The sequence below is a fragment of the Equus caballus genome, chromosome 3 (assembly GCF_041296265.1).
Source record: "Equus caballus isolate H_3958 breed thoroughbred chromosome 3, TB-T2T, whole genome shotgun sequence".
NCBI lineage: Eukaryota > Metazoa > Chordata > Mammalia > Perissodactyla > Equidae > Equus > Equus caballus.
The window spans coordinates 105,117,230-105,141,750 of NC_091686.1; the positions used below are offsets into that span (position 1 = coordinate 105,117,230).

At 45.8% G+C, this 24,521-nt stretch overlaps 1 protein-coding gene across 2 annotated transcripts in view; it reads left to right on the plus strand.

The window, feature by feature from the left end:
- The window catches only part of SEL1L3 (SEL1L family member 3), a 138,871-nt gene that overhangs the window by 74,983 nt on the left and 39,367 nt on the right, over positions 1-24,521 (plus strand). For both annotated transcript variants that reach the window (XM_070262529.1, XM_023638274.2), the window contains 5 exons: positions 1,570-1,702; positions 3,527-3,659; positions 5,154-5,294; positions 16,603-16,814; positions 18,046-18,225. In XM_070262529.1, coding sequence (XP_070118630.1) covers positions 1,570-1,702; positions 3,527-3,659; positions 5,154-5,294; positions 16,603-16,814; positions 18,046-18,225 — 799 coding nt within the window. The remainder of the gene's footprint in view (positions 1-1,569; positions 1,703-3,526; positions 3,660-5,153; positions 5,295-16,602; positions 16,815-18,045; positions 18,226-24,521) is intronic.

The following is a 24,521-nucleotide window of genomic DNA, read 5'->3' on the forward strand; positions in this document are numbered from 1 at the left end:
TTTAGTTGCTTTCACCTAAGGCTGATCTCTTAGTGTTCGCTGTTACTGCCATCAGTGATGTTGTCAGAAGTGCTCATCTCTCCACCTTTTGTCTTCCTCTCCAGCCAGGTGCCCCTGCTGGGGGTCGGGTTCCTCGCTAACAGTCAGTCCATCTGCTCTCCTGGGATGACCCCGGGTTGCTTGGCTTCTCTGATCCAACCGCTGGTAGCTTGCTCTGTCCCCGTTGGCGTCACCCTGGCCTATCACTCTGGCGGCTCGCCAGCTCCTGGTGGCTTGCCTGACAGTTTGTTCTCTTTCCTTCTGCTTCCATCTGCCCTCTGCGCTCCCTGGCTCTTTCCTCTTTGCCTGTTTCTCACTTGATGCCTGGCTTGACCCCTCCTTGCTGTTCACATATGCTCTGATCGCACCTTGCCCACCCATTCCTATTTTAATTTTTGAATAGGTAGGAAATGCACATGGTTTAAAAAATCAAATCTACATGAAAAGATACACAGTTAGATGCCTTACTCCCAGCTCTGCCCCATCTAGTCTGTCCCCTACCCCCCACGCCACAGGGAAACACTTTTATTAGTTTCTTGTATATACTTCTAGAATTTTTCTAATGCAAATACCAAAAAAAAAAAAAAAGAACAAAAGCAAACCATTCTTCTTTGTATTGGCTGAAAAATATACTCTTTGTTCTGCACTTTCATTTTACTTTTTTTCACTTAACAATGTATTTTGGAGATTTTTCCAGGTCAGTGCACAGCCCTCTTTTCCCTCTTTTAAAGCCGTATGGTAAAAAAGCTGACATCCAAGGCCCATTGGATGGATGTGGGCGAGTCCTCACTGACAGGCGCCTGGGCTTTCCAGTCTTTGGTGAATAGCAATAATGCTGCAAGGAGCAACTATGTGTATTTTATTCATGCCAACCCATGTTTTTCCTCCATTTTCTTTCCTGAGCCTTCAAGTCTTTCAGGACAAAATAGAATTCGCGAGCATCACCTGTGCTGACCTCTGCTCTTTGACCAAGCCTTTGACCTTTCTGTGGCCTCTTCCTCCCAACTCTGAATTTTACCTCAGTTCTTATCTAATAAGATATGTTTTTAGTTTTCCTCCGCAGCCACCTTCTATCCATTCAATGGGTTTTTTTTCCTTTTAGAGCAAAATACTTCCGATTAAGACCATCAATTCCAAATAATTCCAGTGATTCCAAACAATTTCATCAATATCAATAGCCAGCATGTATTAGTATTTGTGGTGAGCCAGGAGCTCTGCTAGGCGCTGTACATCTTTAGAGTTCACTTAATCCTTTTAACAATCCAGTAAGTGAGGAGCTCATTTACTAATGAGAAAACTCAGTCTCAGAGAGGTTAAGTGACTGGTCTAAAGTCACACAGCTGGTAAGTGGCAGAGCTGGGATCCTAACCCAAGTCCACCTGACCCCACTGTGGTCTCATCTGCTAGAACTCAGAGTGAAGAGCTTGTGGAAATTTGGGATTTTAAGTCAAAGGAGGGTCGATAAAAGAATCTCTTTTTAAAAAATCTGGTTCAGCCTCAGAGCTCTCTTAATCCTTTGTTCTTCTCCAGCTTCCGGGAGGATTTCTATTATAATGACACCGATGGGTATTTCATTGTTGGAGGGAGCAGGTATGTGGCCGGCACTGAAGGGTTTTTCGGACCCCTGAAGTACTACCGCCTCCGCTCTCTGCACCCTGCGCAGGTGAGCCCCAGGGATCCATGGGAAATTTTTGGGTGCTCGTGGGTGATGGGCGGGTGGCTCAGGGGCATGTGAAACCCAGTATAAACAAAAGATTTATCCAAGCTGGACCTCACATCGGCTCTGTCATCAAACATAATTGATATTGAGGCTTTTCCCCCAGCAAATGCAATAATAGATTTCTGTTAACGTTTGGTTCATTTAGTACTCATAAAATGGAAACCATTTACTTCCTCTGTTTTAATAACCACTAGTTTAATTATAGAGTAGATTTTTATCAGGCTGTTGCCTATCCAGTGATTAAGCTAATGAAAGGAGAGAATCTTAGTTATTTGGTAAAGCTTCTTTTATATGCTATTATTTAGAGCATCAGAAGAGAAGACGCTCTAGAAGATTAGAGTCCTGGTTCCTTTTGCTGCTCTCCTCTGAAGCGGGCCTTTGGCTCACGCTGGGCTGGGAGGGCTGCGGCTGTAGAGGTCACAGAGGGCTTTGTATTCAGAACTGCGTCTCCTGCACCATGGTTCTCACATCCAGCCCACCCACAGATGGAACTGTCCAGTTCTCCAGGCCAGCTCCAGCAGGGTGGTGCCGGGGGGAGAGAGTTTCCCCACAAGGGGGCCTTCACGGCGGCCGTTTTTTCTGCCTTGGTAAGGAGATCACCAGATTTCTGAACAAGGAGCATTCTCTCATTCCCTGGGCCCTGTGGGGTTTGTTCTGGGAAAAGCGGGAGTCACTAGGCGAAGTCAATTAGGAAAAGCGGGCAGCCCTACCACCCATGGGTGCACCTTAGAGTCCCTATCGAGAGACCTCCAAGAAAAGGAAGGAAATGAAATTCGTTTATTCATTTATACAGCAAATGCTTATTATTCACCAAGATGAATTAAGATGGTAGCTTACAAACTTTTTTTTGAAGTTGGTCCACAATAAGAAATGTATTTAATATCATGAACAGAGCATACATATGCATACATATACACATAATATACGGGGACACATATACGTACATACACTCACATGTATGTGTACATATATATATAACACAAAGCTGAAACCAAAATTGTACTAAGAATACGTACCCTTGCTGTGTTCAATGCAGTCTGATATTTTGTGTTCTGCTTTGTAAAAAAAAAAAAAATCACTGCTGGTTACAACCCACTGAAATAATTTCATTACCCTCCAATGGGTCACAACCTGCATTCTGAAAACCACAGAGTTGAGATCAGGTCTCTGTTCTTCAGGAGCTCCCTGTCTGGACCTTAAACAGATAAGTCATGAAAGACTGCAGTGCCCGCTTTAATTCATATGTGCGCACAGTGTTTGGGGGTGCAGAGGCAGGAGCGTCCGCGCTGGAACACTCCTGAGGGTGAGGTGGGCTGTTAGGGAAACTGAAGCAGCGACCTGGATCTGGCTCTTGGAGGTTGAGTAGGAGGCGGCCAAGCAGAAGAAGATGGGAGGAGCTGGCAGGCAGCAGGCACAGCACTGGTGGACTTGGCGTCCCCTTGGGAACTGGAGAGGAGATGAATGTGATTTTCTGGGGATGGGCTGCAGTGGAGGGAAAGGAGAGAGTGGAGCCTGGTCTCTGGGAAAGCCTGACATTTAAGAAGCTCTTTAGAGGAGAAGATGCCACAAAAAGAAGCTAGAGGGAACCAGCCTGTCCTTGAATTCCTAGTAACACCCTTGCTTTGTGAATCCAGAGTAGATGACCTGTGCACAAATAAGCCACCTGGTGATGTCAGTGGGAGAAGGAAATAACCCGAACGCAGCCTTTGTAGGTATCCATGGGGGTTTGACGACAATCGTTCAGTCGGTTTTCTTGCCTTCTTGTAGATTTCTAATCCCCTCCTTGAGAAGCAACTTGCTGAACAAATCAAGTTATATTATGAAAGATGTGCAGAAGTTCAAGAAATAGTGTCTGTGTATGCATCCACGGTACAGCAAGGGGGCCGGAGACAAGAAGCATGTAAGTATTGAGCAGTTTTTAGCTCAGTGCATTGGTATCGAAACATGTTTGGCTTCTTTCTAACAGGGTTAAAATAGAACATGTATGACTTGGCCAATGGGGACACTTGTGACTGTGAGCCCTCCACAGATGGATGCAAGTGAAAGGGTGCACTCCACCTGGATTCCAGCAAGACCAGCAGCTGAAAGGAACCCGAACCTGCTTCATAGCTTCGACTATCTGTAATTTAGTTTAAGAATACAAATGAGAGTGTTTTGAGTCTCGCATTGCATTATTCCCATTCATAATGGGATCTTAGGCCAGTCTAAGAAAATAAAAATGAATTGGAAAATAAATTAATCATTAGAAATGTTTCCCCATCCGTGCACTTTTGTCTTGGGCCATTAATATCTGAATATTAGCTTTCAGAAACGTTGAACAATGACTTTGTTGTTGGGGGCTCAGTTTTATTTTTTAAATCCTTGAAATTGACTCATTCTGGAAGACATCGGTAATTTTCAACCAAAGGAATGAAATTCAGGTAGATTGCTTTCATGCCTGCTCATATTTGCCTGGACATCCTTTCGCTTCAAACTTGGTCCTGTCTTGTCTTCCAGCTTGGATCTAGCACTCGTAAATTTCTCTGTGCTATAGATCTTCTTGCTTGATATAGTGGCACTAGAGTTAGTCACATATGTTCCTTCTGGAAGAGAAATTCCTGTGAGGCCTTTACCATCAGCAAAAGTAAATTGAGTATTTCAGTCCTGCCCACATATCTCACCATCCCCAGAGCCTAACTTCCCGTTCCAGGCCTTGGTGGATGGATGCATCTCGAACATACCCTAGTCCGATAGGGTTCACGTAAAACTGTCCCAGGCAGTAATTACAGATGGTGACAGGTAAGTGTGGAAAGGCAGAACTTCTACAATTCAGTTTAAAAATAGGCTGTACTGGTCCCCAGCTGCTACTCTCACCATTGAATCATCCAGAAAATACTATGTGTCAGAAGAGGGGGAAGATTTATGGGAATAGTAATGTCCCAAACAGGCAAGAAACCGATTTTGATAACTGATGTAATTTCAGGAGAGATTCGCAGAGTTGGGAGGCCAGCCTTGCATGCTGATCTGTTTGGTGGCACTGGGAAGATTTTTCAAACATCTTCTACTGCCTTCGCTCCCTGGGGATCCTTGGGCTTTGCTCCTTAACTCACATTGCCAACAAAATGGCCTAGATATTGGCCTCCTGGGGACTCGTCCGAGGCCAGCTGCTTATTCTGTAGAATTATTCAACAGCCATCAGCAACTTTGGCACATTTCCCTTGGCCTCGGCTTTGAATTTGTGACCTCGAGGCAAAGGCATCGTAGCTAATTTCACATCCCGAATGCACCCAAACAACATCCAGCAACGTTAATTCTCACCTGTTCTTTCTAGTTCCTCCCAGGCAGAAGGGATTTAGAGAAGTGACACTTGCTCTCTGCTAAGAGGAGTGGCAGCTTGTGCTTCCCTTTCCTGTAGGTGACCTCCAGAACTCCTACCTGGACCTGAAGCGCAGGTATGGGAGCCCGTCGACGTGCAGAGCCTTCCCCTGGGAGAGGGAGCTGAAAGAGAAGCACCCCAGCTTGTTCCAGGCCTTGCTGGAGATGGAGTCGTTGACTGGTAATTGTGTCTTTGCCTCGCTTCCGGACGTTAGTCAGGAAGGCTCCTGTTTTTCCTCTATTTCGCTCACCCTCTTTGGTGACTTGTGCCTCCAAGTTATTTTAACCCTAGTGTTCTAGCTTAATTTCGGATTTAAATTCTACCCTTGTATGTCCACAACTTTCGATATATCTGTGTGCATTTCCAATGCTAAATGCAAAAACTTCAATTTAGGAGTTGCTCGAGCAATTCTTTATTTAAAACCCAGGCCACAAATGAACAGCCCACAGCCGGAGCTGGCCCCCAGATGCAGTTGGTTTGACACCTACGTTGTTGTCATTTTTTAAAAAAATCAGTTACCAGTATCAAAAAACTTGCGTAAAAATGCGTATTTCTAGCTTTTCGCGAAAAATGCAAAGATCTGGCAGTGCTGGGCCTCACTCTGACATGGCAGCGATCCTGGAGGTGAGTGGTCGGCACAGGCACGCTCTGTCCGTCCGCAGCCTCTCCTCTCGCTTTCAGCACCTCCTGCCTGTTCATTCATGGACCTGACCTGCCTGGGCAATGGGCACTTGAACTGGAGACCCCTGCTTTGAACTACGCTTTAAGCAGCATCTCAGGAGTCTGTGTGTACTTCCCAAGTGTGGCCAGCTTCTCCTTAAGCCCATCGAGATTTGGGTTTGCTTGGTAATTAACTACATACGGTAGGGCCACGGGGGATCTTGAAACCATGTCTGTGAGGAAGAGGAGAGAAGCTGGAGGTGTTCAGCCTGGGGAAGGAGATGCCAAGGGGGCCGATGATACCTATCTTTGTGCTTAGGGGAACCCGTGGTATTCCTGGGCATACAACCAGACCCTCAAGTCAAGGCATTGCAGAAACTGACTGCATGTGAGAACTTCCTAAGAATGGCAGTGTCCAACAGGGGAGATTGCCTTTGCAGCTAGTGACCCCCAGCCCTGTCCTGAAAGAAATTAAGCCATATAGGATATTTCATCTTTCCTTCATTTGATAGTTGCTGAGTGACCTCTCAGTTACTTGGCTAGACTTCAGAGATGATTAAAATAACACAAGGTCCCTACCCTTGAGGGACAGACTTGAAAGCAAAGAAAAACGGTAATGCATTTTAATAAAGGCTGTGGAAGTAAATGGTAAAAGAAGGGAGCGATCAGTTCTACCTGATGGGCTGGGGTGTTCAGAGAAGGCTTCCTGGAGGAGGTGACACTGGGACTGATTCTTGAAAGGGCAGTAAGTGTTGGCCAGATAGACAAGGAGGAGGTGGGTATTGCAGGTAGAGTGGAGGGAGAGAGTTGGGAACAGACATGCAAATGGTTTGGGAGGAAGAAGAAGGCCTGGACAGTGATGATTCAACTGGGGCTCAGACACCACCCTGAAGAGTTTTGGCTTTACCTCGTAGGTACAGGGACCTGTTGAAGAGTTTCAAGCAGGAGGGAGAGGTGTGGTCAGATCTAGTCTGTCATCACTGGGAGGTTGGGGGAGGTGAACTAGAGGGGGGTGGAGCTGGAAGCAGGGAGTCCATTGCCATGGTCCAGGAGGAGAGGATGCAGGCCTGGATGGGACAGAGTGATGGAGATGGAGCCAAAGAATGTAAAGAGGTTGGTTCTGAAAGACTCTGTGACTGCCTGGATTCAGGCAGGGACGTCACATGGAGTCATGTGACAGCATAGCCTCTGGACCCAGGTGGCCTGGTTCCAGTTTTAACTTAGCACTTACTAGCTGTGTGATCTTGGGCAAGTTGCTTCATTTCTCTGAGCCTCAGTTTCCTCGTCTGCAAAATGGGGATGATGGTGGTACCGCTCTCCTAGAGCTGGGTTCAAGGAATAGATATATACAGACTTAGAACAGTATCAGTACATCGTGGGCTCCTTGTAAGTAGTATTTCTCAACCTTGGCACTCCTGATGTTTCAGACTGGAGAATTCTTTGTTGTGAAGGGTCTGTCCCATGCACTGTAGGATGTTTAGCTCTTTTTCTGGCTAAACACTACCCACTAGAGACCAGTAGCAGTCTCTCCCCTCTCATGACTCCCCTCTTGAGCTGTGACAACTAAAAATGTCCTCAGACATTGCCAGATGACCCTGAGGAGGCCAGATCACCCCTGGTTGAGAACCCTGCTATGTAAGTGTATGGCTATTAGTCCCGAGCGGGGATAATTCCTAGGTTTTCATTGGTCGTCTGTGGGTGGTGGAGCCACCTCTCAAGACAGACGAACAGGAGAGGGAGATGCGTGTTGGATAGCGTAGGCTAAAGGAGCTAAGACCACGTCCATATCCAAACTGGTTTTATGAGATTTCTGATCGTATTAAATATAGGTTTGCTGACTGGGAACAGGAATGAATCATTTTCACCACACATTCTTTTTTAAGGAAATACTCTCAATAAGAATGTTTTCATGTTATTTTTACAGCTCAGAAGCTTTGTTTATAAGAATTTAGAATTATTTTATTCTCCGCGGAGACCTGGAAATGGAATTTAATTGAAAACCCAAATCACGAGCTCCTGAACCATAAGATGTCCTGTTGTAAGGAGCTGTTAGCATTGCAGCACAGCAACATCTTCTGCTGACCTCCCTTAGGCTTCTGGAGTCTCCACCCTTGCGGGGAGAGAGGACCTGAAAGCCAGATTTGCTATTTGGTGTCGAACCAGCCAGTCGGGTCCTTCTGGTGCTAAGTCTGCTTAGAACAGCACCAAGGAGCGAACCCTGAGGGGCCATACCTGCCACCGTGGCCTCTGCCTCCCTCGGCATGCTGCCACCTGCATTGCTCCTCTCCCTGACATTTCCTGGGGATGGGGAGCCAGCTGGGAGGGAGAGCAGGAGAGGGAGGCGAATCTCCAGAACCAACCTCAAGCCCCCGTTCTGCCTTCAGCCCCTGAGTTTCTGGGTTACACTGCTCAGTCCAGAAGGACTGGGGAGGCTTCTGCGGAGGTTGGACAGACACTCCTCGTTACAATTCATCGCTCTGCCTGGCACACTGCCCTTGCTGGGGGCTATCATGGTGTCCTCCCACGAACCCTGGAGAGAGATTGGTGTTACACATTGTGCCCAGGTTCTCAGAAGACAGAGAGAAATGCAGAAAATTTGATTTTGTAAATTAAAGGTTAAAGAAATGCTTACATTTTTTACGTATCTTTACTCTGGTCTCCTATAAAAAGAATAGCAGGAAGATCGATGTGACTGTGTATCCTCTCCGGGTTCCTCATGTACCCTTCCTTCCAAGTTCATCTTGCTGGAAGTGTCTAGATGGGTTTGGACGACTCTAGTTGATAGGAACTACGTTTGCATAATGTTTTATGCTGCTGCCCTGAGCTTTCTGGCCCGCTTGACTAGTAGACTTTATTAGCACATCTTCATTATATTACATTTTTCATATCTGAGATAAGCTACGAGAATGGACTCAAGTATCAGATGTTTGATACTTGTAATTCTTGCTGTAGAAACTGAATAGGTGCAGTAACAAAGATAAGGAATTTGTGTGAGTAATGTCTTAAGCCTCTCATATCCCAACCTTCCATTTATGCGCTCACTAGACAAGTATTGACTAAGTGCCCCCTCTCATGTTTTGTGCGAGAGTTATTTAGGTAAATAAAAAAAAGTTAGCTCCCATAGTTCCCACAAAGGGAATTATTTTTTCCCTGGCATTTTGAAAAAATAAGACAGCGTGAGACAATAGCCTGTGATCTGTGGTTCTTTGAGACAGAGTTATCTTTTTTCATGGCAGCATCTCTGCATGTATCCGGCCAACTCCACTTGCAGGCCGCTCCACTGCAAGTTGCAGACTTGAGTGTGTTTTTCCCCCTCACTGTGTGGTTTTAGGAAGATCATCTGCTCTCGCTCTAAGCCAACAGTGTGCTTCAAAGGAGCAATGAGAGCACTGTAGGGGGTGGAGAGTCAGAGCTCCGCTTCATCAGCACCCAGTAGGAAGTGTCTAATGGACTGTCCTCTGCCTCCTGGCCTGGTGTGGTCAGGAGTGGTCACCACCTTCCAGTTGTTCCCAAAAGACTGAGCTGTATTTCCCTCCTACAGAAGAGACTGGCCAAATATTTACACCCTCACTCTTTAAGGACTATAATTTAAAAAAGATTTTTTTTGTGTGTTAAAATACACGTAACCTAAAATTGTCCATCTCAACCATTTTTAAGTGTACTCTTCAGCAGTGTTAAGTATATTCACATTGTTGCACAACAGATCTCTAGAACTTTCTCATCTTGCAAAACTGAAACTCTGGACCCATTAAACAACTCCCCATTCTCCCCTACCCCACCCCGGGCACAGGCGACCACCATTCTACTTCTGTCTCTGTGACCTTGACAACTCTAGGTACCTCCTATAAGTGGAATCATACAGTGTTTGTCTTTTTGTGACTGGCTTATTTCACTTAGTGTCAACTCCTCAAGGTTCATCCATGTTGTAGCATGTGTCAGAATCTCCTTCTTTAAGGCTGCATAATATTCCTATACTACATTTTGTTTGTCCACTTATCTGTCAATGGACGCTTTCGCCTCTTCACTATTGTGACTAGTGCTGCTGTGGGCACAGGTGTGGAAATACCTCTTCGAGACTTGTCTTTCAGTTCTTTTGGTTGTATGCTCAGAGATGGGATTGCTGGTTCACATGGTAATATGGTAATTCTATGTTTAATCTTTTGAGGAACCACCTTGAGGTGTAATTTATATACTGGAGAAGTGTGTTTAGTAGTAAATAAGACTGCAGTGCTCTCATAAAGTGACGTAATGTCTATGAAAGAGCTTCATGGACAGAAAGGTACCACGTGGATGTGAGGGATAGGGTCACCTGAAAAGAGGTCTTCTCTGACCCGGTGGCGCAGCAGTTAAGTGCGCACGTTCCGCTTCGGCGGCCTGGGGTTCGTCGGTTCGGGTCCCAGGTGCGGACATGGCACCACTTGGCAAACCATGTTGTGGTAGGCATCCCACATATAAAGCACAGGAAGATGGGCATGGATGTGAGCTCGGGGCCAGTCTCCCTCAGCAAAAAGAGGAGGATTGGCAGCAGCAGTTAGCTCAGGGCTAATCTTCCTCAAAAAAAAAAGAGCTCATCTCACTCTTCCTGGAGTTACACCTATTTGATCCTATATGTGTGTCTACCGCTTGCTCAATTGCAAGCTTATTGAAGGTGGTGCAAGAAGTGTAAGTACCTCACTTACACTTCCAGTTCTCGGCAGCGCCTGCAATGGTGCTGGGCATATGTTAGCTGCTTAGGGAATCCATCATTCTTCCTTGTGACCCTAAACAGCACATTTCTGCACCATTCCCCTCCAAGAGCATGCCCCACCCACGCACGGCCCTCAGCATGCCCCACCCACGCACCGCCCTCAGCTTGCCCCACCCACGCACGGCCCTCAGCTTGCCTGCCCTGCAAACAGCCTTCAAGTCCCTACTCAAGTACTGCTTCCTCCCGTCATCTTCCCCAGGCAGATGGCTCCTTCTTCCATGCTGCCTTTGCCATTCTGTAGGTGTCCCTTTTGCAGTACCTGTCTTACTGCATTCTGATGGTGGATTTGCCTGTCTGATTCCACAGTGGAGCTTAGAGGTCTTCAAAGACAGCAACAGCATCAAGGTCTTCTTCAAAGACCCTCAATAAGTATTTCTTCAGTAACTGAATTCACTCCAAGTAAATAAGTAATCTCATTGTAAGTACTAAAAACATCTTTGTTGGGTCAGTGAATCCCTGAAGGAACGAGGAATGTGACTTCCAGGAGACACAAGTTCAAGGTCAGCACTCGCCAAGCCGTGGCACCAGTCCAGCCTGAGGGAGTGCTGTGGGCTTATTTGCCTTCTCTCTGCATTCTTCTCATTTCTCACACACTCCCTTAGCCTGTTCCCTCTCAGGAGCTGCTGTCTTGGCTCTGAAAACACCTCTGCAAACAAAGTTCTGTTTCCCGGGTCTGTCAGGATGCTGTTTTCTAACTCTCCCCTGGCAACAAAGGTAGACCAGAATCCTCCTCAGTCCGTGTGCACTCACTGCAAAGGAATTCTGGAGATGCAGGCCTCGTGGATCTTGCTGCCACGTATCTGTAATCTAGTTGCGGAGGTGTACAGGTGCCCAGATGTAAGACAGCCCCAAGGTACCTGCAAATCCAATTTGGCACCTATGTATTGCATACCTCCGAGCACTGTGCTGGGCCCTGGGGCGACCACGATGAAAAGCGTAGACCAGCCCCCACACACACTCTGCCAAGTGCCAGGGGATGCAGAGGAAGGAAGCTTCCTAGAATTTGACAGCTGATGTGCTAACCTGGTATAAAATGCAGCTGTCCCTACTCATGATTCCCGCTCTGAAGTATAACAGGACTTGTTCCTCGCCTCCCGGAGTTGGCATGTCTTTGAATTAAAGATGGCAGCGCTCCTCGGATCACCCAGCTGCAGTGCATAGAGATGTGGCAGAATCCTCTTCCTGCCTCCTGGCATTCCAGACCCACTGCTCTGTGGCCTGATTTCCATGCTTGGCACGGGGATTCTCCTGTGCTGCTCTTTCCCAAAGTTCAGCACTGTCCAGCCTCTGGGTGGCATCTGCTCAGGACTTCAGGGGGACCGTTCTGATTGGTCAGCCTCTAAGTTGTTTCCTGGGGAACCTCCAGTTCTCTGGGAAAAAGGCTCCTGTCAGAGCACAGAAGTTGCCCTCTTAGCATTGGGGCTTGTTCTAATGCTAGGATGGTAGTATCTTAGTATGCACACTTTTTCATTTATTTAAGAGGTGTGCTGGCTATTTCTTTTACTCTCCTGTCACACTTTCCTTGTCAAAATAGAACTCTTTGAATTCAAAAACCCTTTGAATGGGGCTCTGGCATCCGGGGAAGAGAGGGGATGGGGACTGGGCTGATAAGAGGCTGCAGGAATGCCAATGGCAGGTGGCGCTCAGGGCCAGAGAGCTGGTTACGGTAGAAGGAGTGAGGAGGGACACAGAGGCTCAGGTGCAGGTGGGACTCGAGGGCAGGGAGGCACAGGTGAGTGAGGCAGGTGAGCTGGCCCTCATGCCTCTCCGGACATCTGTCCTGAGGCCAGAACTCTTTACTCCCTTCCCTCCTATCATCCTGGACTGGGCACCTTTGAGCCCACAGGAGTTGGAGACTGTGGCTATGGTAAGTCTGAGGTCTGTCAGCACATGTTTCTCAGGAGGAGGCCTGGTCTGAAGCTGGGCTCGCCTCCCAGCGCTGACACCATCTGTGCTGTTCCGTCAGGGCCACGGCCTGACTCCTGCCCCAGGCTCCGGAGCGCTGAGTGCAGAGGAAGCGGTGCCCCCACACAATATGCCGACGCAGTGCTGGCTGCGCTGGTGTCACTCTAGTTTGTTTTTAACTCATCTTACTTTTGCCAACAATTGCAATGTTTATTTGGAGATTCTAAAATGCAGAGCATGGAGATGGTAGATTTACAATAATGTTACTTAATAATACCAGGATAATGTCCTTTAAGAGCTATTTTCACTGTTGTTCATTGAAGAACCATCATCTTTATTTTTTTTATCAAAGAAAGCATACATTATAGCTTTTAAAAAATGTGCGGAAGGACAAAGAAGAAAACAAAGGAAGGGCTGTACCTTTTCTGCTCAGAGAATCCCCAATGACAGTCCTGAAAGAGAAAGAGAAAGGGGGAGAAAGAGAGAGAGAAAGGAAAAGGGAGCGGGGAGAGAAATTGCCTGTATAAAACCATAAAATTTGCACAGTACGGAAAAGTACAAATAGTTTACTTTAGAGAGAGAAATAAACCATCTCTTTAGGTCTTAGGGAACCAATGGGGCTCGCTGAATCAGAATGCATATGAGGATCGTGCTGTGGTTTTTTAAACTAGCAAACTTGGTAAAGATCTTCTTTTTCTGGTTAAATAACATTTTCTCCTTTCACTGATTTCTCCCTTTCAAACTTCTACTTGGGATGCATTATCCCTTTTGTAATCTTGAAACTAAAGATGACTTTCCTCTTAATGTCCCCGATCTTCTCACAAGAATGAGCTGGCCTTTCTCCTTCCGAATTCTCAATAAGATGCTCACTCCAGCTCCTTCAGCAAGTGGCTACCTTCTCATTTTCTGCTTTTTACCTCTTTTAATGATGAGTGCACAAATGGTGACCTTATGGTATTGCTGGAAAAAAGAAAAAAAGCGAAATAAACAATGCTGGGCTGTTCGGAAAATAGTAAGGATTAATTGATGATGGCGGTGCCTTTCATTTCCTGAGCTTCTGGAACAAGAAGAAAGAAAATGGGAAAATGGCTCTTTCTTCCATCTTGTTTGTTTGTTTTTTCGTTACACCATTAATCTCTATAAACAAGGCATGTTTTTTAGTTACAGATCGACCAGAAAAAAAATGCATATGCTGAGCCAGATGGGTGAAATTAACAGTTTCATTAAACTGATTTGAAAATTGCCAGTCTTACAATATCGCCAGTGACACTGTGGCTTTGATTTTGTGTTACAGTAAGAATTCGAACTTTGAAGAATGTGCAAAATGAGCAGTTTTATTTTAGAATTATTTTTTATTATAGTCTCTCGTGGAGAAAATTATTTAGATTCTATTGCAGAGAAAATACTGATTGGAAATATTTGGGGGGAGTTAAGAATTTTAATATGCGAAAGAAATAACGAAGCCTTTTCAACCGGCCTCCTCTCTTTCAGTCCAACAAGTCTTTTTGTGCAAAGGATTTGAGCTTTGTGAGGGATTCCCCTTTTCTCCTTGTTCTCCAACAAACCCAGCTTCCTGGGCACTCCCGCTAATGATTTCGGCGGTTCTGTGCCAGGGGGTCAGCAGGGCAAGTGTTTCATTTGGAACTTCATTTGGTTTGGAGTCTCTCCTCTCCTCTGAGCGCACAAAGCCGGTGTCTGTGGGTATTCAGGCAAAACTCATCATCTTAGTGAGATGTTTGGCAGAGCAGGTGAGGCCGGGATGAATCGTTAAGAAAATGTTAATGTTGCTTTGCTCAGAATGTGCACAGAGGGGCATCTGAGATGAGTACCTATTTAAAAGTAAATATATAAATGAGTGGAAGTAGGATTTAACTTTGCAATTCCAACTGAGTAGTGCATCAGTGCATACTGAATCTGGTGGAGGAGATTCTTATTCTGTCTAATGGTCGAGTAGGGCAGAATTCTTCTCTCAGCTATGCAAAGGGAAAACCCAAAATGAGATCCCCAGACTCCTGGCGGAAAAGGGTGTCATTATTCAGATATATCCCAACAGATGAGCAGAGGGAGATGTTCTTTGCCATGTTGTTGGTTATAGCGAAACCACTGGAAGCAACCCAAGAGCCTCGAAATAGATAACTGGTTGGAAAAATGCCGTTTTTAGAATGCAATACTTTTGAAGTATTTAGAAAATACTTTAGAAGGCAACACTGTTGAAGCTTTAGACAGAATGAGCATCTGCAACCCACGGACAGATACCCATGTTATGTGCTTAATTTAAAAAAGAAAGTTGAGGGTCAGAATTTATAGGAGCTTTTTGGAAAGGAAAGTGTATGTATATATGCAGATAGACGTGTATATGAATTATTGTCTGTGCAAAGGGAGATTCTGGAAATATACACACCAAGCTTCTAACATTGTTTATCTTCACTGTTTAAGAAGGATTGACAGAAAGGGGGCTTCTGTTTTTATTTTATACAAAGCTGCGTTGATTGATTTTTTTTTAATAGTAAGCAGCTATTTCTTTAGGGATTAAAAAAATACAGGAAGAAGAGCAAATTTCATTTGTTCAGCAAGGTGATATTTTTTGACCCTACCGCTCGAGATCCAGGGAGTACAAGCAGGCCCAGCTGCTGCCCCCTGGAGAGTGCTGGGGCTCGGGGCTCCAGGAGCCAGGAGATGAGACTCCTTAGCACTGGGTGGAGGTGGGGGGTGGGCTCCTTCCCCACGGCTTGGCAAATGAAGGCATGTGTGCCCCTCTCAGGGGCAGCCAGCCCACCTGTGTGCCTGGAGAGACTGGCACCAGCTCATAACCAACACCTCGAGTTTCGCAGTTTCATCCATGGATCCCACTGGTCCTGCTTTTAGCATGGGCCTCTGCGAGGGGATTGCCTTTAAGTAAATCCGATCCCAAACCTTCCCATTCGAGTTTTCCCACAGTGGGAACTCATCCCTGTTCATTCCTTAGTGGAGTGCTGATAGAGGGAGTCTCTTATTGCCTCCTGAAAGTTGTTAGCAACAGTTTAATTTTGGATGGAATGAAGAAAGTAAAAGAAAAATGTTGGACATAATTTTTAGGCAGATAAAGTTTTAGTCTTAAGTAAGATGACCAGATCTCTTTAAATGCAAATAGTATCTTTGCAATCCTACATGGTCTGTTGTAACAAAGCATCTAATAGATGCACAGAATAGGAAGGAAACATGCACTGCTTGAATTAATAAACAAGAGAGAAGAATATGTAGACAGACTTTAGAAGATTGTTAACACTTACACTATAGGGCCATATAGTTTGCTAATTTGGGCTTCTGTGTTTATCAGATTTGCGGGAGAATTAGGTCAGAGGAAGTATCGTATAGCTTAAAGCAGTTGCATAAAGAGGTCTCTACCCATGTGGTAAAGTACTTATTAAGACAGCTGGTTGCCTATTAATCAGGAGGTGGGTGTAGCAGAGTGAGTAGGAACTCTGGTTTCACGACCCGCAAAGCTGGATTCAAAACTTGGCTCAGACACTTGCCAGCTTTTGTAACTTTAGACAGGTTAGTTGACTTCTCATGGCTTCAGTCTCCTCATTTGAAAAATGAGGACACTAATAATAGTACTCACCTCATAAAATTGTCCAGATTGCATGACATAATTTGCATAAGACACATAACCCAGTGTTTGGCATTTTGTAAGCTCTCAATAAAGGTTGACTCATTCTTTTTATTGTATTTAGAGACCCACAAGAAAAACTGGAGGCAAGAGATGATAAGAAAGCATCTCAAAATAAGGTTCTTTTTCTTAACTTTTTAGAGCAGCACCTAGGAACTATTTCTAATAAAATACATTCTTCTTCAGAGAGTCTTAGAAGGGAAAAAAGAATCTCTGGAAGTTTAGGTGGTCCTGATTAGGTGGTAAATTACTCTCTCTCAGCGCTCTCTCAGTTATATAAGGTACATTCTTTTCCCCAGAATACTAGGCTGTCATTTAGTGCCAAAGAAAAAGCTATTTACAGAATGACACCGTGGCATCCGCCAAGGGTTTAATTTACCTCCCCGGAAGGTGGTATATTTCAAGGCACTGCAGGACCAACCATATTAATAACTCAGGTGGTTTAATTGGCTTTTCCCTCTTCTCTATAAAGCCACGTCAATCCTATGGTAATTAATTGTGTGTGCTGTGAATTGTGTTATTTACAGTGTCAAGGAACCAGAATGAATTTGTATTAGAAATCGGTGGGAGGATATTTGAGAAAGCTGTAAGGAGACTCTCCAGTGTTGATGGTCTTCACCAAATTAGCTCTGTCATCCCCTTTTTGATGGATTCCAGCTGCTGTGGATACCATAAAGCATCCTACTACCTCGCAGTCTTTTATGAAACTGGATTAAATGTACCTCGGGATCAGCAGCAGGTAGAGTATTTCAGGGGGTCCAAGAACGTCAGTCACCTGCTTTATATTTGCAGAGTAATGCTCTCATGCCCCAGGGGGAGCTGGACATATCCATGCCCCATGGAGTCCTTTAAAATCTTTACACTCGAGAGAAACATCCTAGGGCTGTGTTAAATACGGGATCTCCTGCTTTCAGTGAGTGGGAAAGGGCGCTGCACCCATTTCCGGACAGAGGCTTGGGGATAGGATCGGTATACTGTACAAGCAAGTTTGGGTAGAGCTTCCCAGAATCCCAGTCCTTCAAGAACAGGTGCCTCTTGTCAATTCTTATGACTGCTCTTGCTGTGAGAGCATCATCCCATATGAATTTTTAGTTAAGTGAAGTCATTTGGACCTCTTAGCAAAGTATCATTACATCCAGCCTTCTGCCATCAAAATAAAAGCCATACCAGACGGTTTCGTTTGTGGTTTTGAATCCAAATTTATCACGCAACTTGCCTAACATTTGGAATCACATTTTTATAAGAACTACTAAATGGTCCCTGATCACTTTTAATTTTCAGATTTGCACACATAATTGTTCATCCTGGGTTTGAAGAGATGGACTGTGTAGACCTGCCCTGGTGGTTCCATGGTCCTTTTAAGTGACTTCTTTGTGCATGTCACTGGCTTGTAGAAGCTTATGATTGATGGCATGCTTTCCTGAGGCCCTGAGGCAATCCTCACAAAGGTGGCATAGTACAGAAGATTCTGCCACAAAGTGGCTGGTTGGCCAAGGACACTTGACTTCAACTCTCTGGGTCTCTGTTCCCTCAACTATGAAATGAGATTGTTGGACCTTTCCCAACACTAATGTTCTGAGAGCGTGAGATTGGGACGTGACCCACTGTTCAGATCATCTGGCCGTAGAGGAGGTAGCTGAAGCAGACCAGGGATCCTCAGAACAGCTGGCAGTTAACAAAGAGATGCTGTGACAGAAGTCAGGGGAAGACCACCATTTTCACTGAGAAAAGGGCAAAAGTCAAGGAATTTTAAGCCGTTAGGCATTAAGAAGGACAGATAACTGGGAATATGCAAACTGTTAGAATGCTGTTGGGGCTGCTTTTCTAACAGTTTTTTTCAAGGCATGTTAACATATTTCTGGAATGAAGAGGCTCATATATAGGGATGGGGACAGATGACCTTTCAGTGTGAGGAGTTTATGACCCTTTCTTACAATCTTGTGAACGCTTTGTCCATTTCTTTCAAACAGGGCATGTTGTATAGTTTGGTTGGAGGCCAGGGCAGTGAGAGACTGTCCTCAATGAATCTTGGCTACAAACACTACCAGGGTATTGATAACTACCCCCTGGACTGGGAGCTGTCCTACGCCTACTACAGCAACATTGCCACCAAGACGCCCCTTGACCAGCACACGCTACAAGGAGATCAGGTACGGGAGAGAAATCGGTGGAAATGGTTATGGCCCTGTTTCCCAGGGCTTCCAGAACAGTTTAATAAAGTGTCTGCACCTGTGGCCAGTTTGTTCACTGGCCTTCACAGGATGCGCATAATCAGATGGAGAGAAGAGCTTTCTTGTACTCTCCAATTGATATTTCCTGACTGTTCTCAGGCTGGATGCAGGAGCAATCCTACATCTATGCACGGAAACCTTTCCATGAGTGGGAGGACTGGTAGGGGAAGGGTAGATTTGGCCCTGGACAGATTTTGATTTTGCAAAAAGTGTATACCAGAAACATAGGCATCTTGTCTTTGTTCCAAGACCATGTGAAGCGGTGGGGTTTGGAGATGTTAGGGGGGATTGAGCCAAATTGAGTGGGGGCAGTAAATCAAGGGTTCCTATCAATATGTAATGAGCAAGCAGGGTCTATGATACACAGAAGCAGACTCTGTCCCTAGCTGTGTCCCTGCTGCTGGACACCATCATGTGAACCTTGCTAGCCCAGTGCTCCCAGGTGACCGACAGCAGGCAATGTCTGAAGACTCTGCCCTGTCCTCAGTTAAGAACTGGATAAGGGGCTCTAACTCCTGCCCCTGCTTTTACAGGCTCCCAAATCTTATTGACTCATTGGGCAGAGAAATCAGTGACTCACATCTACCAAAAAAAACTAATGTGTTACACTGGACCAACTGATGGTTTGTTTCCAGACTTGTTTGAGGTCAGCGAATGAAAGGATGTAAGTCAAGGTGACAGTGTATGTTGCAGATCTGCATGCAGTGGGAGTGGACCATGATGCAGTTGGCTTCTTGGAATGTATTTTTGTGTTTCCTTTTCTCCAGAAATGATCTAAGATGTTTTCCTGGTCATAGCACTTGAGGTGGTTGAGTTGAAAAGTACCAGTAGTCTACGCCAGGAGTTGGCAATTTTTTTCTGTAAAGGGCCAGATAGTAAATATTTTAGGCTTTGCTCATAGTTTCTGTTGCAACTACTCATTTGTGCCAGAGGCGATATATAAACAAATGGGATGCCTGGGTTTGCGCAGCCATAGACAGTACGTGAATGGCATGGCTGGATTCAGCTCTGGTCTACACTGTAAACTCTTGATATTCCCTGCTTATGCTTGGGGAGATTTAGGGACAAGCCTGGCTGGGTCAGGATTGTAGAAACTTGGGCTGAGCAGCTAACTGGGAACTAGACCCTTCACTGTTTCCCAGCGCTGCTCCTGGATTGTGCTAAGAAAATTGCGGTGCAGAAAATGTGTGCTTTGATGATTGAGAACGGGTGGTTTCTGGAAAAGAAACCTACACTGGCCACTCTATGGTTATGAAATAAATGACTCAAAGATATACGGTGTCAGTGAACATTAAACACGAGTCAATCTATAACACACCAAAAGGCTGTCTATATATACACCCTAACTCCTTTAGGAAATAATGATTTCTTCTGAAGAAACGTGCACACTCATCATTATCATTTGTGTTCTCTCAGTGTATACAAGCTATGTGTAAAATTTAACCTCAGTTTGACAGGAATTAATTTGTTTAATTGATAACTTTTTTTAAAAAAAGGAATTATTCTGAAAAAACATTCATACAAAATCAAGCCACAAAAGAATATTGCCATTGTTCTACTAAGCCTGAATGTGTTAATAATGCCCTATATGCGTATATTATACTTTTAAGAATTCTGATTCAGCATAAATTAGCAATGGGAAATGGTATGTTGCTAACAAGCTCCTTTTCTTTTGAAGATTTGGCATATGAAATGTTATGATTATGAAAGAAAATGTTTAATTGGTCTGAACCAGAGAAGAGGAATAGGAAAGATCCGTCTTGCAGCTGAAAAGTCGTATGATTAAGAATCACAGATACGAATTATACAGTTAGAAGATTGTATCATCGCTCATTTTCTTAAGAATGTGTAATTAATGGCTTCTTGAGAATTTAAGCAGGTGTCGTACGTTGATTTAAATGTCCTTTTGTTGAGAAATCTATTAATTCACCAGCAACACGTAACAAATGAGATAGGGAAAGCCAGACCTCTAATTAACAAACCAAGGATCTGTCAGAAGCTCCTTTCTTGATTCTTGTTTCATTTTCTTTTTTATGTAACTCGTGGTTCGAATCAATGCATCTTCTTTATTAGTAATCTCGCTTCACGTCACTTCTTCATGATTTAGTGGGGCTTTGCTTCCGGTTAAAGAGAAAGAAGATAATAGGGTTTTTTGTTTGTTTTTGTGGCTTAATTGCGAATGAGTTTGTCTCATTCTCTCCACTCCTCAGAATTTGCTTTTCTGCAAGGTTTGGTCCCCACCCTCCTCTCTCTACAACTTCTAGAGGGGCAGGGGTGCCATCCACACCCCTCGTTTCAATGCCTGCCACATACTGATGACACTAAAACCTTCCTCTCCGGCTGAGGTTGTTCTTACAAGCTCCCTTCTGGCACTGTAACAAACCACAAAGAAAACACACCACCTCATCTCCTCTCCGTTCCCCAGAGACACCTCAACCAATGGCACCATTGTTCACGGTAGCAACTGAGTCATCTCTGATCCCTCCGTAATCCCATCAGTTACAGTCCCCAACAGCTTTACCTGCCAATTTCCCCCTGCTCCCGTCTGCATCCCTGCTACCACAGCCTACATTTGTCCTTCATCATCTCTCCCCTGAGCCACTGTGACAGCCTCTTGTTATGGACCCAAATTCATATGTCAAAGCCCTCACACTATGATATGAATGTATGTGGAGACAGGGCCTTTAATGAGGTGACTAAGTTAAAACGGAGTCATTAGGTGGCCCTAATCCAATGTGACTGACAGCCTTACAAGAAGAGGAGATTAGGACACTGACAAAACAGACAGAGGGGTGACCATATGAGGACACAGCAAAAAGGTGGCCATCTGCATGCTAAGGAGGGAGCCCTCAGAAGAAACAAAAGCTGCCAACTCCTTGATCTTGGACTTGTAGCCTCTGGAACTGCGAGAAAAGAAATCTCTATGGTTTAAGCCACCCAGTCTGTGGTATTTTGTTATGGCAGCCCTAGCAAACTAGCATGCCTCCTGACTGGTCTTCCTGTCACTCATCTTGTCCCTTCCCGTTCTCTTTTTACCAAGCACAAAGTGGGCTGTGGACAGTTGAGGTTCTCAACCTGGCCACACATCAGAATCACCTGGGGGCTTCAAGAATACCCATGCACAGGGTCCACCCCATAGTCTTATTGCAGTGATAATGGGTGTGTATGTGTGTATTTTCAAAGCTCCTCAAATGATCATCATATTCAGCCAGAGTTGAGAAGTACTGACCAAGAAGCACTAAGTCCAACTCGGTGCTTGACATAGGAGGCATTCCTTGATCTGGTTTCTCTCTGCTTCCCCAACCTCAACTCTCAACGTTCCTTGCTCCACCTGCCCACTCGGGCGACACTAAGCTTTTGGCCACACCTTGCTGTTCATGCCTCCTGGCTCTGCTTGGTCTCCTCTGCCTGGTTTGCTTTCTCCATACCCACTCCTCCTGTCCTGCCTGCTGACTCTTCACTTCCTTGAAGACAGGGCTCATCCATCACCTCCTCCTCCAGATCTCCCCTTTGCTATGGGGCCATGGCCCCCGGGCACGTCCCTGCCCTGGCTCTTAGGATGAGTGTTGTGTACAGGGTCGTAGATCTGGCTCCCACAGGAGACTCTGAGCTCCCTGAGACAGGCACCTCGTCTATTCATATCAGTGACCCCAGTGCCCAGCACTGTGCTTGATACACAATTGGTGCTCACTGTTTACCACTGGGATGATAGATAGGACAGGAGTGCAGAGCCTCCAGTGGCAAACATAAAGGGATCACAGTGTTTTGTGACTCTCTACTGCTTTTGGATGTGACAGTGTTCACTGTCGACAGCCAGCGCCCAGAGCACTTGCCGTTAGACTGTCTCTCTTGCATTCAGCCTTGTATGTGACATCCCCGTCTGGGAAATCTGGTGTACTTGCTTCCCTTTCTCTCCGTTGTTACAGCTGTGTTCCCCAGTTCTTACTTTAAAATCCCTAAAATGTTAAATTTCAGCAAAGAAATACACCCCCCGTATCGGGAGCCAAACGTTATAGCTGATTTTAAACACCCTGAGAGGCAGGTTCCTGCTGGCGGTTCCCACAGGCCCTGAAGGAGGTTGGCGGGGGTAGGCTGTTTACGTGGAGCCTCTGAACTTACCCTGCGCCTCAGATCCCGGGAGTGCTGGCTGAACCGTCGTATTCCACCGCTCCAGAGAACGCAGACGCTCCGGAAAATGTGGGGCTGCGAGCCTTTGCTCCCAGCTGCCAAGTTGCAGGGCTTGTTTTCCTTCCTGCCTTATCTGTCTTCCTCTCTCTCTCTCCCTCCCTCTCTTCCCTTCTCTCTTTCTTTCTCTCATTTCCCCTCTTCCTTTCTCTGTCTCCACCACTGCCTTCACCCTCCCCAGCCCTTCCCCATTCTCCCCTCTGCCCTGCCTTCACTGTGGTCAATGGCAGCCAGCTGACGTAACATGAACACTGCCCTTGTAGCCTGTAGGCTGAGCAGACAGAGAGGAGGTGAAGCCTGTGAAGTGTCAGTGCCTCTGGGAGAGCGTGGAGCCTTCTCGGACACTGGCTCAAGGGCGCCCTGAGGATGGCACAGTCTCCAGACCTTGGACCTCCTCTGACCTCGTCAGCGGGCTTTAACTCTGCAGTGTCAGATACAAACTATTCATTCTAGACACATTGATTTTACAACACAGCAACAGAAAGAACCCCCCAGAAGCCACCCAAGATCCCAGAACTGGTCAGTCTGGGACGCTGGGATCCTATAGCATCTCCACCAGCTCTGCCCCTACCCTCGCTCCCACTGTTGCTTCTCCACCCCACAACTTTTTCCTCATTGGTCACATCTGAAGCATCATTTCCTGGTCACGAGATGTTTGAATGAATGAGTAGCCTCACACTGTTCCCTTTCAGGGCTTCTTTCTTTATCCCAAGGCTTTATAGGTGGTTGGCTTTCACAGAAGGCCCTAGGCATGTGGCTCTGACGTGGTGCTAATTGCCACTGTGGTGACCCCAGAACTGTGGAGAGGCAGCCACCTGCCTGGGTGTAGCAGGCAACTGTGATGTGGCTCCAGGGCCACGTTTGCCTGGGTTCAAGTTCCAGGTCTGCTGTTCACTGGGTGTGAAGTCTTGGATAATTCCGCTCGCCTCTCTGTCTCTACACCGTTTCACCTGTGAAATGGGTGCCATGATGGTCTGCACTTCACATGGTTCTTACAGCACAAGTAAGTTAATCCTCATGACGTGTGCTGCGTGGAGCCTAGCACACAGTGTGTGCTCTCTGCAGTGTTTCTGTTCCCAGCACTGCCTCCTCAAATTCTATCTCTTCTGTCTTCTTAAATGGATCTTCATCCCCACAATTTTGTAAGGCTCTCAGCTCTACAAAACTGCAAATATCAATAGGAGAACTAATGTTCTAAACTGCTATCACTCTTTTACATATTAGAATGGATGAAGGACCTAAAGAATGATGAGTTCCCATTACTGAGAGCTTTCCATGTGCCAGATACTATGCTAAGCTCTTTCATAAACAAGCACATGTTTATGAAAACATAAATGCAATCCTTTGAAGTCAGTACGAGTGTTGTTCCTGTTCTACAAATGAGGCAACTGAGACTCAGAGAAGCCAAAGAACTTGCCCAAAGTCACACAGCAAATGAGTAGCAGAGCCTAGATTTGAGCCCAGGTCTTTCTAACTCTTCATGCTGTAGAAAGTTATGGCTAATAGGCTGAGTGCTTTTGGTAGAGCAGGTACCAGGCTAAGCTCCATTTCGTGGAGGCAGAAACTGAGTCTCAGATAAATAAAGTTAGGGGCCCAAGGCCCACAGGTAGTTAGTGGCAAGTTAGAATTCAAGTCCCCTGCGTCAGATGTGAAAGTTCGTGCTTTTAATGGCCCCACCCTGCTGTAAAGCTCATGGCACCTCCCAGAGGAGAGAGACAGGCCTGGGTCAGGGGATAGGGATCCAAAGACTAACTGTTCGTTCTTCAGAGTTATGCATGGTTGCCCAGGTCCCCCGGAAACGTGGTCTTTGCCAAGACCCCCCTCAAGGCACTGTGGATAGAGTTCACTGTCTATGGAGGGACACAATGAAACGGCCTGCCATTTGCTTCCTCCCAGATGCATGAGTCCTGCACAGGGTGGTGAGGCTGAGCGAAGACTGTGGGCCCCATGGCCAGCCAGCCTGGGTTTGACTCCTAAGTTTGAAGAATATATTTGATATATGACCTTGGATAAGTTACTTCAGCTCTCTG